This window comes from Sycon ciliatum, chromosome 9 (assembly GCF_964019385.1).
Source record: "Sycon ciliatum chromosome 9, ocSycCili1.1, whole genome shotgun sequence".
Lineage (NCBI taxonomy): Eukaryota > Metazoa > Porifera > Calcarea > Leucosolenida > Sycettidae > Sycon > Sycon ciliatum.
The window spans coordinates 9,185,697-9,201,454 of NC_088651.1; the positions used below are offsets into that span (position 1 = coordinate 9,185,697).

The 15,758-nt window shown below is 47.9% G+C and overlaps 1 protein-coding gene across 1 annotated transcript in view; it reads right to left on the minus strand.

The window, feature by feature from the left end:
- Window positions 1-15,758, minus strand: part of LOC135824240 (ankyrin repeat domain-containing protein 23-like) — a 37,810-nt gene that overhangs the window by 3,630 nt on the left and 18,422 nt on the right. Inside the window, exons 3-5 of the mRNA XM_065336969.1 lie at window positions 9,984-10,103; window positions 8,475-8,579; window positions 6,151-6,249 (exon numbers count right to left, since the gene is read on the minus strand). Coding sequence (XP_065193041.1) covers window positions 6,151-6,249; window positions 8,475-8,579; window positions 9,984-10,103 — 324 coding nt within the window. The remainder of the gene's footprint in view (window positions 1-6,150; window positions 6,250-8,474; window positions 8,580-9,983; window positions 10,104-15,758) is intronic.

Below are 15,758 nucleotides of genomic sequence, written 5' to 3' on the forward strand. Positions count from 1 at the left end.
ACTCTGTGTGTCAGCTATGGCATCATCGCCTGTGGTTCCATGCCTAGCATGTACGTCTGAACCATCCTGCAAAGTTTGAATGATGTAGGTTGAGCGATCGCTCCGCGAAACATACTTTTTGAAATTCTCCTCATAGTATATCTTCCACCACTGAAATTTCGAATTTCTTCGAATTTTTTGCTGAGAGGGGTGGCTTGCAACCTCGATATGGCTTGTTCCAGGCATGCTTTGGAGCCATCGCCTGTTGAAACAGTGGCGGGAAGCTGCCCTGCAACTGTTCCAACAGGAAATTAAGCGATCCGAGAAAGCGTGAGTCCGCGAATCTCGGTTGAATATTGAGTATTTCAAGCCTTTTCACGACGAAGATGGAGTTCTTTTTGGAGATGGACGTCGCGGCAAAGGACATGGTCTCCGACTTCTGGCGTCTGGTGAAGACAGGGATCATTAGTCCAGTTAGGTCGGCAGCCTAACCGTCTGTAAGCTTGTGTTTGGATCCCGTTCTGCTCGATGTGGTAGATCACAAACAATTTGATATCGCACAAATTGATCTCAGCATCGTGCGTACGGTATTTTATATTCAGAAAATCCCAAAGTGTCTCTGTGTGGCCGTCCTATGCCACGAGAAACTCCAATCAGGCTCCTATGTCCTCTGCCTTCATGATTGAATGTCCACTTCGTTTGAACAACGAACACAACAATCGAGGACGGCTTTGCAATGAAAAATACAGCTATACTGGAGCTGAAAAAAAGAAGAAAAAAACGTGCTCAGGATGAGACTCGAGTACACGCATACTCTCCCAGCAGGTGAAACGCAAATTTTTGTGAAAAATGCGTGTCGACGACTGACCAGTAATTTCGCCTGACGGGACGCTCTCTCGAAGGCAGTTGCTATGGAAGCATCACTTTTGGACTCCAACTTGTACAACAGTGAACCAGGACCTAGTGTAGCAGCATGTGTGAAGCCAGAGACCACAGCGGCTGTGTCAGGCAGTGAACCCAAGCACCAGCTCAAGAGGAAAATGACGAAAGGTCCTGGCTGCAAGTACTGTGGTCGAATGCATGCCAATGGAAAGCAGTTCTGCCCAGCAGCACGTGTCCGTTGCAACAGCTGCAGGAAAGTTGGCCATTTCGAAGCGGTTTGTCTCTCACGCAAGCCTAACAAAGCCAATGCAGTAGATGCGGAGGAAGACAGTGATACTGCACAAGTGGTGTATGATTCTATTTTCGCGTGCAGCGATAAGGCAGCCAGAGGCCAGTTCACCATGACACTGATGGTGAATGGCAAGCCATGCGAGGGATTGCTTGACACCGGAGCAACACGCACCATTCTCACAGATGATGTGGTGCAGCCAACCCGCTCAAGTGACTGCATACTTCGAGCATACACCGGTGGCGAAGTGAAGACTCTTGGCATGGCGGACGTCGATATTGCTGTAGGAGACAACGCCATTCTCTGTGAATGTTTCGTTGTACCGGCTGGCAAGCGTTCTGTATTGTTTGGACAAGATGTCATCTCACAATTGGAACTGCTTGTGAATGCACACATGGCGGATACAGCGCGTCTTGTTGAAACTGCTCCAGTTTCTATCACTGTGGACAAGAGCGCTAGACCGGTAGCCCTACCAGCTCGTCGCCCTCCATTTAGCGCCAAAGCCGACATAGAAAAGGAGTTGGCACGCCTGGCTAAGGCTGACATCATTGAGCCCGTGAAGGAGGCATTGCCTTGGGTCTCGCCCGTTGTGCCTGTCCGTAAGTCTAACGGTACACTCCGGTTATGTGTGGATTATAGACAGCTGAATAAGTCCATCATTAGAGAACGCCATTCTCTCCCAACGGTAGACGAAATAACCAGCGAGTTAGCAGGAGCACAAGTATTCTCAGTGTTGGATGCCGAATCGGGATTCCACCAGCTGTTACTGGAGGAAGAATCACGATCGTTTACAACGTTTGCTTCACACTGTGGGTCGTATCGATTCAAGAGGCTGCCGTTTGGTATTTCATGCGCCCCCGAAATCTTTCAGCGAGTGGTGTCGGATATTCTAGTTGGCCTGCCGGGTGTTGTTGTCTACATAGATGACATATTGATTTTCGGAAGGAATCAAGTTGAGCATGATGCTCGCCTGGCGAGTGTCTTGGAACGCCTGAAGGCAGCAAACCTCAAGCTGAACTGGGCCAAGTGTCACATCGGCAAAGACCAGGTCAAGTACCTGGGCCACACGTTGACCAGAGATGGAGTTCAGCGGGACAGCAGCAAGCTAAGCGCTATCGCCGACATGGCCGCCCCAAAATCTGTAGCGGATGCACACCGCTTCTTGGGTATGGTCACGTACTTAGGAAAGTTTCTTCCTCGCCTGACTGAAGCCACAGAGCCGCTACGCCAGCTGATGAAGCGTGAACCATTCACTGTGAACGATGATCTTCTCAAAGCGTTCTCCACAGATAAGCAAGCTGTAGTCTCTTCATTGCAAACACTTGCATATTTCCAGCCGGATGTAAACGTACCGACAGCAATCAGCTCCGATGCCTCACCTTCTGGTCTGGGAGCTATTCTGTGGCAGCAAAGCAAGGCTGGACAATGGCTGCCCATTACATGCGCCAGCCGCACGCTCACGGACACAGAGTCCCGATATTCGCAGATGGAGCGCGAGATGCTCGGCATAGTGCTTGCACTGACCCGTTTTCGCCAGTATGTTCTGGGTCGTCATGTACAGGTGTACACTGATCACAAACCTCTCATACCGATTGTGCAGAAGGCATTTGACGATGTGCCGCCTCGATTGCAGCGCGGGTTAGTCGCGCTCATGCCATACGATTACTCCCTCAAGCATGTTCCAGGGAAGGAGCTCTTCTGTACTGATGCACTTTCCAGAGCCCCGGTAGCGTCTACTGATGCTTCTCCAGCCGAATCGCGTTCTCTCCATGAGTATGTTGGCCTAGTTTTGGAAGCCGCTCTAGTAGGCATTGCAGACATTCGTTGTGCTGCACAAGATGATCCAGTAGTGAGCAAAGTAATTCAACGCGTACCGTATGATTCGTGGCTTGACATTTTGCCACCGGAGCACCCCTACTATCTCGTCCGTGATCAGCTGACAGTGGTAGATGGCATCTTAATGTTCGGTGGCAGATTCGTTATTCCTGAAGGTTTACGAACAGCGATCATGACCTTAGCACACGAAGGACATCCTGGACAAGAGGCCTTCCAAGACACCCTGCGCCAGAGAGTCTGGTGGCCAGGAATGACTAAGGATGCAAGCACATACGTGGAACGCTGCTCTGAATGCTGGAGGAGACGTACCAATAATGCGCAAGAGCTCCAACCAACTGAGGTTGTTGGCGTCTGGAGAAAGCTGGCAGTGGACATCGTATCCATTGAGGGGTACTCGGTTCTCTCCATAGTCGATTATGGCTCCAGGTACCCTATTCTGAAGATAATGCGCTCGACAACCTCAGCTTCCGTCATCAATGAACTTGATGAGGTATTCTCTGCATTTGGTCTTCCCGAGACTTTAGTTTCGGACAACGGCCCTCAGTTTGTCTCTGGGGAGATGTCTTCATTTCTCAGCCGGCTTACAATTACACATGTACGATTCAGCCCAAGGTATGCCCGCTCGAATGGCATGGTGGAGCGTCTGCATCGAGTGTTAAGGGAGAGACTGTCTGCTCTTAACCCTTTAAGAGCCACAGGAAATTTTCAAAAATCTGCATTTTTTCATGTTCCTCGGATCATAGCTTCAGTTCTACTCACTCAATCCTCACAATCTAGGGCTTCCTGGAAAGGTATTCGCGAGAGGAAGAGAATGAGGTCGATCATGATAGCCAGCACACCGTCTATCCAGCGCTAGATCGCAGCGACAGTACGAAAAATGCCCCAAATGCGTCCAATTGCGTCCCGCTCCAGATATTTCATTCTACTCGATCGTGGAGTTCCAATTTTTTTGCTGTGTACCCTTGACAATATCAACAGTGAAACCCGTGCAAATTCGAGTAAACCAGCGTGACGAAAAGTCTCAAAAATCTCAATACTAAAGTTGCACTGCGCGCTTTTGAAATTGCCGCGATCGCGAGTGATTTATCTCGGGAACCGTTGCTCGCAGCGCTTCGCGGATTGTTTCTCCCGACAGGTGAGAGTTTTCTCTTCGCCCTGGATATTTCGATCGATGGATTTGAGCGAGATTAGACTGAGTTACGATCTTTTGAAGTTTTGCATTTGAATGCGTCGTTTACGACGCATTCAAGTATGGGGCGGCTCTTAAAGGGTTAAGCCACATCTCCCTTTCCAGAGGTGTCTTAACCAAGTGTTGTTTGACATTCGATGTTCGAGGCATAGAATGCTCGGTACATCACCAAGTGAAGCTTTGTTCTCTCGACCACTGCGTACAAGAGTCCCGGCACAACTCCACCCCACTGTTGTGAATCCCCAGCACCAGCTGAAAGCAAAAGCTGAAATGTCTGCACAACACGACTCCCGACGTGGCGTGAGAATGCTTTCTGAGCTTCGGCCCGGCACAAAAGTCACTGTGCAGGACGGGTACTGCGACAAGTCTCAGTCATGGACCGTGGTGAACCAGTTCGGCCGTCAGGTAGGAGTGACCGATGGCTCTCGCTACCTACTGAGAAATAGGCAGCATGTACGAGAGTTTGTTTCACCACATCGCCCGGACGATTCTCCACCCATGTCGTCAGCGAACCCGTCTTTCAGCCGTCATGAGGTGGACCTTCAGCGAGCGCCAGCACAGGCGGCTCCTCGGATCGGTCAGCCTTCAGTGCCAGAACCAGATAGAACCGGAACTGGACAGTCTGCTCGGATTGGTCAGTCTACAGTGCCAGGTGCTGTTTCGGCATGTCTACCGTCTGTGGATCTGCCTCCGGGCTCGCCATGCCACAACATGCCACTCTCTCAACCTTCATCTGCACGTGAAAGCCAGCCTGCTCCGAAGGAACACACTCCAGCTGCTTCCGGCAAGCGCTCATTCATCGATGGTGCAGTCACTCGCTCCGGACGGCATATCAAATTTACTGAGAAGGCACGGCTCTACGCAGACAGTTTATCCTAAAAGATTATTGCAACAATGCATCATACTCACTCTGAAAGTTCAACTTGACAACTTTTTGTGTTTTTTGAAGTTGAGTTCCTATCTTCCTCCATTGGGTGCTTTGAATATTCAAAACTTCATATTGTGTTCTCTCTTCTTCTTCTTTTTTTTAAATTCCTTCTATTGCTCTCCCCGGCTAGGCTTTTTTGTTTGGGAGAAGGAGTGATGTAGTGATAGTGACTGCGTTGTTCTTACACCACCTAGCTGCCATATGTTGCATTCTACACATCACTGCATGTGTCGTACTCACACCTTCATGATGTGCTACATTCACACTGCTGTATGTTATAGTCTCTTGTCATTCCAGTAATCAGTACATTCTGGCCAGCTCACTACAAGGTACTAATCTGGCTACCCGGACTGTATGAACTGTACTCAGTCGGGATCGAGTATCGATCTGGCTACATTTTCGGTGCATGCGTTTTCCGTATTTGATGCATGCAGTACGCTGCCGTCGTATGCGCTGGTTGTAGGTGCACTTGTACGTGCACGCTCTGATGAGGACAACGTTTTTGCATCCGCTTGTGCTTTGATAGCCAGTTTACCTTCGTTTCTATCCAGTTCTTCTTCTCTCTTGCTTCAACACAGTCATGTAATTTCTTTCGTCTCCTTTTCTATCTTGCATTATCCTCTGTAATCGTTCAAGCCATGTAAAAAAATACTTGTCAGTCTCAGTTCCTGGAACTTTTGAGTGTAAGATACAAACCAACTATTACATGTCACGATTACATAGTCTAGACACTATACCCGAGAGACCTCTTTTGGGTAGTGGTGTATAACTGTGTGAAAAATGAAGTTGCTACAGTGGAGTCTGAACACCCTGAGGAAGGTGTATATACACTACCTATCACAATAACGGTCAAGCACATGTTTTCAACTTACATTATCGTAAAAGGTTTGGATCAGCAAAAATGAATGAGTTCATCTCAAAGCTTCCCTTCACATCCAAGCCTTAGTGTTCCTGTGGAGAATTGTGCAGTGGTTAAGACCATTGCAGCACAAGGTAGCAGTTTCACAGCTAGTTTGGGCTGTAAATGCTTCATGAGATGCAACTTACCTTGTCAGGTTGGTTTGGATTGGCTTTGCTGTCCAGTAGATGCCGCATACAGTCGATATGACCCAGCTCACTGGCATAGTGAAGTGGTGTCTTTCCATACTATAACATAAGTATATGTTCAGCAAGTAGCCAACAAAGAACATGGCTCACTATGAGAGCTGATTGTACGCATTGAATGCCACATGTTCAACTATGGAGGATACATTGATATGAAACAGGGCAAGTGGCAGCTTTGAGCCTGTTGATTCCAGAAGGCTCCTAATGTGCTCTCCGACCAACCACATTCACAACACAAGCAACATGTCACTCCGAGTTATGACATAATTATAGTGATTCTTCACATAACTGTTTTTGATGAAAGAGAGAGGGGTGTAATCGGGATCTGTTGTGACTTGTTTTTGGAAGAGCCATTAAGCAATAAGCATTAAGCATTGAATACTTTTCCAGCAGTTTGCCATCATAGTCTAAGATATTTATACGGTAATGTGCTCACTATTTTGTATTTCGCTGCTTCGTTGCCATAGTGATTATTTAGAACCAATCAGGTTTAGAAGAGCACAATGCTCCGGTGGTTTTTCTTCCCTAATAACATATTCGTGAACTTCATTCTTGTGTCACGTTACTCCTTCCTATAATAATACCAAGAGTATAACCCCCAAGAGGGTGCAACACTGCATATGGGGTCTCCGACGGCAAAACTCACATCACATGTCTCAGGTACGTTCGTACTACGTACAAAAGAAGGATAGCGTGCGCGCAATCCGAATATCTGCCATGGTCATGCTGGGGATTTGCATACCCGCAGTGAGTTTCTGTCGGAGAGTGCTTTTTGTTACTCCGCAGCTCGCTAAAAACGGGCTGGAAATGTACAACTGCGACACTACACCACGTGATGTGAGTTTTCGCCGTCGGCGTACCCCACAGAAAGGGTATCAGAACTTGTACACTCTTGGGGGCTTATATACTCTTCATTATAGTCATAAAACTATAGTATTGTCCTATGAAAGTGTCTTAAAAAAGGACCGTTTATCCAGAGCAGCTAGCACGTCATATTCTGTCTTCGCTGCTTTCTGAGTAGATCTATCTGTCAAGTGGCTGTTAAGAAACTCGCAGGCTTGCAGGCTGGCCAGCAAGAAACTTGGAGGAACTGAGCTGTGAATGGAGCTGTAACCGACTAACAAGTTATCCCTATACGTCAGGCATGCAGTGTGATGCATGTCACAATAGGCATAACACACCCATAAACCAAACAATAATTATCACTCATAAAAAGGACACACTTCAGGCTCTTTACGAACATCTTGAAAGTTCGCAAAGAGCCTGAAGCGTGTCCTTTTTATGAGTATTAACGCATTTCTGTCTCAGAGGAAACTGTGTAATTGTCACTCCAAGCCTATAGGCATAACAGATGTCTCGCGCTCATGAGACCAACCCTGCTTACGAACTACACTGAATACTAAGGATTTATTCCCGTAGCTATGCAAAAGACGTACGTCTGGCACTAGCTAGGGTCCACACAGCTTTAAGTCCGTCTTTGTTTGTTGTGTCGTCGGGCATGTCTGGCGCTATCACTTAAGTGTCCCGTACCGTACCATCAAAGACAGCTGGCCATCTTATTCAAATAGGGCTTTCAACTGCAAAATCATAACGTGAAGCAACTTGGAAGAATGTGTATGTATGCGAAGTGTATCGTGTATTTGGGTAATGCATGCAAGCGATAGTGCTGGTTCGAATCCCATGTTTTGGTTAAATACAATTAGGAGAAATGAAAAAGAAGCGTCATTTCACGAAGGATTTATTGAGACGGATATCGGATCCACATTAAGTGTTCGTAGGAATTCCGCCTGCAGATCGGTCAGTAGATCCAGATCTGTCTCGCTAGAATGTCTCCAGAAGTTGGAGTTGTCAGTAGGGCAGATTTTTGCTTCCGTCGAGAGTTTAAGTCCCGATTCGATCTGGCGTCGAGGAGACCGATCTGTGGGTATCGATGTTCGAGGGCGAAAAAGAGTCAGGCCCGGACAAGACGCAATCTCTGGCAGATTATGTGACTCGCTCTCATTCTACCTGACATCCTCTACAGTTCTAACGCATACCTCTCCTCCCTAACATCAGCACAAAGACGGTTCCATCAGTTCGAATAACATGCATGATGAGCTAGGCAAAAACACATAGCGTAGGGCACTGAGCTTTCAAGCTCTCTCGTCATGTTCAGACACACATTCAGACACATATTCACACGCACATTCAGATACACGTGTGCGCCCAGGAACCATGCCGACCAAAATTAATATCTACTCGAAGTATCATAAAACTGGTTTCCTCACCTCATCAGTCACATTCGGATCCGCACCGGCATCGAGCAAATACTGTAAACACTTAGCGGAGCGTCGATCAACAGCTGCATGAAGAGCACTGCCGTGGTATTTTCTCTGCAGGTAAAATACCAAAAAGTGGAAATACAACATACAGAGCAGATACTGAAAGTGATGACATTAGAAGGCAATTCTAATGACTTTTGAATCGATGTGGGCCCCTAGTTGCCGGAGTGGTGGTTCTGTGCAGTACCGTAGTCTGTCATACTGGCCACTGGATATGATGCACACACCTGGTACTATTTTCCTTGTCATGAAGATTACACGTGATTCATTCAACACCCTACTTTAAGTACAATTTTAACAGTGAACACCTACAAATATTGCGGAAAAGTTGTATTCATCCTAACTGCAGCTAAATACGGAACCTGGTGGAAAAGACCTCATCCTCAATCAGGCGCTGCATTGTATGTGTTTTTGGTGTCCAGAAACCACCTTTTTTTGGGTAATCTTGAAAAAGAAAAGGTGTGTCCACTCAACCAACCACAGGCAGTTTACACAACAGTGGCTATGTCCTTATTTCGAAGTGAGAGAAAGAGAGAGTTGCTTTACTTTCAGCTCAATCTTCTCTCCTTCTTCAGTGGAGAGTAGCTGCAGAGATCGATATCTGGTCTGCTCCTGGACTGGCAGTGACGCTCAAGAAGTCTGCTTCGTCTAGAAACTTGAGTCAAGCACGCATGATGCACATTGAGTTGATGGACAAGCCAGAGAGCACATTGAGTTGATGGACAAGCCAGAGAGCACATTTGCAACCTTGCTACTTATTACATCACTCCCTTGAGGTTCACGGTAAACCGTATGTATACTCTCCGGCATCCAGACATCCTTAGGTGTGGCCTGGGCCCACCTGGCTGTAGGGCCCAACTGCGGCCGGTACAAAAGTCGTTTTCGAAGAATGCTCTGGTATTAAATGTTACATCGGCGCCATCGTTCAAGTCACACCATGCTAAGTTGTTGGTAACCACATAACAACAAGTAGACACGAAAATATTCCCACAGCACAAAATTGTCCAGGCACATCCGGAACCTCAAGAAATCAAACACCCAGTACGAAGTCCAATGGAGAGTAAAGTATGATGGCCCTGCGTACATCAACATCACCTAGTGATATCCCCTCTGCACTAGAGAAAAGTACATACTCAGTCAACACGATAAATCAACATCTAGTCTCAACCAGTGCTTGGAACTCATGTCCAAATGCTGGCATGAGAACAAATATTTCCTCAGCCTCGACAATGCCACATATCTGTCCCCACCTCGACAGCCTCCTGACTACACCAGCCACACACCCTGCACTGATATAACCGTGACTGCTAGGCTTGAAACTAACACAACCGACACAGGGCATGTATTATATACTTATTTGTTGCCCGTACAAGTGGCCATGCCATAGGTTTTTTGAAGGTTATCAGTGTTCTTCTAAACCATGGTCCATTACACTTACACTTATAGTACACTTACAATTGAATGAGGGATCCTGTAATGCCCGTGATGGTTCAGCATGTGCTTGTCAACAGTGCTTGCCAAGAACTTGACAACAGAAGTAGCATTGTGGAAACAGGCACTCTTCAGTAACAGTGCCTGCAAGAAAACAAAACACAGCACAGTAGAACACAGTGCACTAAAGTTAATAACAAACAACCGAGTAGAGAGCACTAACAACTAGTTGTTTCAGTGCTAACGACAAGAATACCTCGCCATGAAACAATTCAGCATGCCAACTAGCAAATGACAATAAATATAATGGAGTGCTGACTACTCACATCCCTTGGTGTGCAGGCTGTTTTCAGGGGGTTCGAATACTGTAAAGCGTGAAATTTTCGCGGCGTTTTTAGTTCGCGTTTTCAGAATCCGGACAGGTTTGCGAGGTTCTAATTTTGCGATTGCAGAATTGCATTCTTGCTAAACCTGTGGCATTCTTGCTAAACCTTTCATGGATCTCCTTTTCGCACGGGGTCTAAATTTCACGATTTCCACGCGGTCGCGAATTTCGCGATTTCCACGCGGTCGCGAATTTCGCAGAAATTAGACCATCGCAATAATTTCACGGTTTACAATAAGGAGAATGTTCGGATAAGGGTAAGGGAGCAGTCACACATAATCTAGACCATGCATATTCCCTCATGTCAATCCATGCATGCACTGACGCCGCAGAACCAGGCAGAAGGACGATCCAAACAGAGTAAAACTGGAGAAAGTTTTCGCTCCATTCTTGCATGGTTATACAGGGAATCATGAAATAACTCAAAGACTACAAATATAAAGGCAACGAGTTTGTAAGAGATTAAATCTAACATTTCACGAAGCGGAAATTAAAGACTAAAATGGCACATTTACTCAGTGTGTGAAAAAGAAAGAAGGCAGGAGAACACGTCACATTGTACTACTAATACACTCTTGAGGACTAGCACCATGTAACTGCAAAAACAACACATTCTCATTTTGTACACACAGCTCAAGAAACAGCTTACAAATGTACAATAATTCGAAAACACACACATACACACATGCACACGCAACCACACCCACACACATACACATGCACACACCTTGGACCTTGGACGCCCATCGCTAGTGCGGTGATAGCGCGCGAGCTGGGCAATATGAGAAGTGACGCTTCAAGTCACGCGCCCGGCGAAATGTTCCTCCCCACATGCACTGAAAACTCTTCGCTGACCCTGGCGGAGGGCGGCAAGACAACTTCCTCCACTCTCCCCTGTCTTGTGCCACATCATACCAGTCACTTTCCGGGATCCTCACCACGGCCAGGTTAGATCTAGCGACATCACGCCATATCTTCCTGGGGCCATGACTGGGACCCCTCGACGGAAGAACCCCGAAGAGGACCTGTTTTTGGGAGACAGCTGGAATCCATCCTGGCAATGTGACCAAGCCAGCGAAGACGATGGCACCGCAGAAGCTCACCGATGTCTGCTGGGAGTCTGACTCGCTTTGCAATCTCCTCGCTGGTGAGCCTGTCCTGCCATTGTGTCGAGCGGGATAGACCAAGGATGACACGACTGCACGCGTGATGGAAGACGTTCAGCCGCCGCAGGTGTGTCGCCTTCAGTGCCCAGGTCTCGGCACCGTGGAACAGAGCGGTGAGTACAATGGCCGTAAACATCACCCTCTTCGTACGAATAGATAGGGGCTTGTATTGGGAAATGGGCATCTGCAAGGAGCCAAAAACACGTGACGCTTTAGCCAGCTGCACTGCTACCTCACCATCCAGTGAACCGTTATCATCCAGAGAACCACCGAGGTAGGTAAAACTGGCCACCTGATCAATTTCATCACCAGACTCCAGATGTATGCCACACTGAGCAGAGTCATCACCCACGGCCATCACCTTCGTCTTGGAAGTGCTCACGGTCAAGTCCCAACGCGCAATGCAGCAAAGAAACTCCCTCGCCATGATGTGCACCTCACACCAAGACAGTGAGTAAAGCGGTGCATCATTTGCAACCTGCAACTCCGTTATCTCAGTCTCCAGCAGTTTCGATTTGGTTAACGGATCGCCAACAAGCTTCCGTCCGATGCGGTAGCGCAGAGTTACACCAGGCATAGTCGATCTGGAACGCCACGAGGCAACAACCGTGGCAAAGTAGATATTGAACAGAGTAGGTGCCAGGGTACAGCCCTGCCGGAGACCATTGGCCACAGAGATGGCATCTGTTAGCCCTCCAGCAACGCACACCCTGGCCTCCATGCCGTCGTGGGGACTCCGAATTAAGCTGAGCATATGCTGCAGCGCACCAGCTCTCCAAGACCAGCCACAACACATGATGGGGAAGTGAATCTTACGCCTTTCTGAGGACGACAAAAGGGACGTACAGCTGGGAGGTATGCTCAATGGACTTCTCCAAAAGCTGGCGAGCCACAAACATCATGTCGAAGCAATCACGGCCCTTCCGGAAACCACACTGCGACTCTGGCAAGATGTCTTGTGCCAGTTTCATCAGACGATCCCGGATGACTCGAGCAAACAACTTTCCAACAACGTCAAAAAGATTGATGCCGCACCAATTGTCATATCAATGGAGGTCTCCTTTCTTTGGAATCGTGACAATCTCCGCATCACGCCTGGTGCGTGTTTGTGGCATTGAAGCCGAGGCCTTTGGTCGGCGGAGCCCCTGGCACCTCACCATCACTGCTGCCCAGTGCAGCCCCTGCTCAGTAGCTGTTTGTTTTGTCCACATAATTATTTATTTTACGAGTTGGGTTTGTGAATAATAGTGAAAAAATTGAAAAAACGCCATTCAGGAGGCACCGAACCGCTCAACCACACCGCCTGAACAAGATAAGATATACACTGATACAAGCCTTTCCCGCCGTAGCGAAGGAACTCTGGAGCAATCCCAGACTCCCCCGCAGCTGTACCCATGTTAAGTCTCCGCATTGCACACATCACCTCGTCGAAATCTGGAGGGAGATCTAGACTCACACGTGACTCCTCAGTAGGTATACTCTGTAACACAGTGATATCAACATTACTAGCAATGGTGAACACCTGCGCAAAGTGGTGACTCCAGCAATCCCTGACACTGTCAGGGCTGGACGTTAAAACACCTTGATTGTAAACCGCTGATATGATAACCGGTTGTCTCCCAGAATGTACTCCCTGCAGTTCCTGATGGATTTCCAGTGCGTGGTACCATCCTTTTGCGCGTTCTCTGCGTTGGTAGCGACCTCCCCAATCCACCTCTCGGCTGACTGACTTTTGGGCAGCCCGGAATTCCCTTCGCTTTGAGGCACTATCGTTCGCAAGCATACGCTCATGTATCAACTGCTACTTCTCAATCAAGGGCTCCAAGATTGACTGGCTCTCCAGAAACCAGTCGGGCTGTCTGCGTTTGCCGTGGCCCAGCACCCTAGACGCAACACCTTGAATAGCAGTACATGCAGCGTCCCAGGCCTCCTTGACATTGCGATTCTCATCTATGTCAGGAGCATGTTCGCAGGCATTCTCCATCTCCTTACGAAACGACTCTCGGACGTCACCGCTCTGTAGCCCAAGCACGCGGCATAGGGCTTCCTCCGCTTGTTGGACTGTGTCTTAGGCAGGATAAAATCGAGTACAAGTCTGGTGCAAACCTAGAAATGATCCGTCCAACACACAGTGCTCCGTGCATGACACGTCCCAGCAACAACAATGCTGAACAGAGCACATCACGATGTAATCTATTAAATGTTTGTTTCGAGTTGCTGGGTGTACCCAAGTTTCACGTTTATGTTTCTTCTTCCTGAACCAAGTATTCATGATGGACAGATCATGTTCCTAAGGGTGTTCAGACTCCACTGTAGCCACTTCATGTTTCACACAGTTATACACCATTAGGCCACCCTTTGTTAATTCATTGTTTAACGTCCTTTTTTTATCGAAAAAGGTACGCGGGAGGGCAAAAAAACAAACAAAAGCCCATTCCAAAAACTGGAAACCCCAATCAAACATTTTGACCAGTAAAGCATGTGATATATACAATATTTCTGGGACTAACGGCACTTGCAGGCATAGAACAACACTCTTTGATGGTACATTGGAGCACATGCCTGATGAATCCAACAAAACAGGTGCATAGCATGGAGTTAGCATGTCATGAATTCATTACATCTGGATTTTTACTAGGACACACACCGTACGATATTTATAAGCCAACAAAAAAAGAAAAAGAACAGAAGACAAAGGCATGCCCGGGAGGCAAGATTATAAGTTTAAGGTCATGATCGGCACACTGTGAAACTACACAATCATGTATTTACAACTTCGCATATTATTGGTACTACTACTTTCTTGTTTTTTTTTCCGGTCGGAGGCAAAAAGGTACGCGGGCGCGGACGTTAAACAACGAAAAAAGAAAGGGTGGCCTTACTCAAAAATCCAAATTTTATTATTTTGGACAGATCATGGATTGCACAAAACGACAGGAAGTTTTCCCCAGCCTCATTGCAGAATCCAAAGCCATACCGCCCACGCACACGACTCCAGCCATCACCGTCGCCACGCATGTCATCGAAACGAGCGACATCACCAAACATCAGGTCGCATGATGAACCAACACGAGCATTGAAATCCGCTAAGAGTAGGAGAATATTGCCAGAATCGACTGTGCTCATGACTGACTGTAGATCACTGAAGAAATGATCCTTGACTGCCGGTGTGGCCTGGCTTGTTGGAGCGTAGGCCATGACGACTGTCACGAAGAACCTTGACATTGCTACCCTGTCGTATCTTGTAGCCCTTCGCTCCGACTAGAATCCGTGCAGTTACAATGCGCGAACTGATAGCTTTCCATTCCTCGCCACTGCGCCGCCATAACTCGGTCGCCTTCGCATTCAACAATATTCCAATGCCTTCATTCCGTCGTCTAGGCTCACCTTCGCCGGGCAAGGCACGTCCAGAGTGGAGAAAAACGCCACCACCACTGACAGGCCAAACGTAGTTCCCAAAACCAGCATGTCTCCTGTACACCAGCCACATCGAAATCGAAATTGCGTAGTTCGTTTGAAAGAATATCGAGCTTCCTGTCGACAGGCCCGTCACCGACAGATGTACGTCCTCTACAAGTCTTAACGTCCTCACTATCCTCCACCAGAGAGCGAACATTCCACATCAGAGCAGCCAGAACGTTCCCTTTCCCGACACTCTTTCTTTTCGCCACCATTTCGAAAATTCAAATTCAAAATACCGCTCCACTCGTCTTGTACAGCGTGTTGTTCGAAATCCACCAGGCAACTTGTACGGCTACCTAGTGGGCCACCACAGCCATGGCCTGGTCTATACCACACGGCTGCTTAGGGCGGCTACAACATCCTGAAGAAGGAGCTCTCAAAAAGCAAACCTTCCTCTCCACACTCAGCATTACACCACGCACACACACACGCACGCACGCTCGCGCGCACGCAAGCACGCACGCGCGCGCGCACGCACGCACGCACTCACACACACACACCTGCCCAGTCCTGTAGAGCCACTATCACTAGGGTCAAGTGGGCTCCAGACGGGCAGCAAAAGGAGAAGAAGCACACCACCTGCTGGCACTGCAGATGCAAGACCAGTGGTAACCGACGAGAGCACATACATATATATGCGGGAACTTATCCCGTTTTCTTGCTGTTGGACGATTGCAGAGCATCAAACAGCAGTGACGATTGCGTCTCTAGATTGCAAATGTTACAATGAACATTGCAGCAACTTTGTGGGGTAGTAGCAATGGTGGCAGCAGCAGATGATGTGAT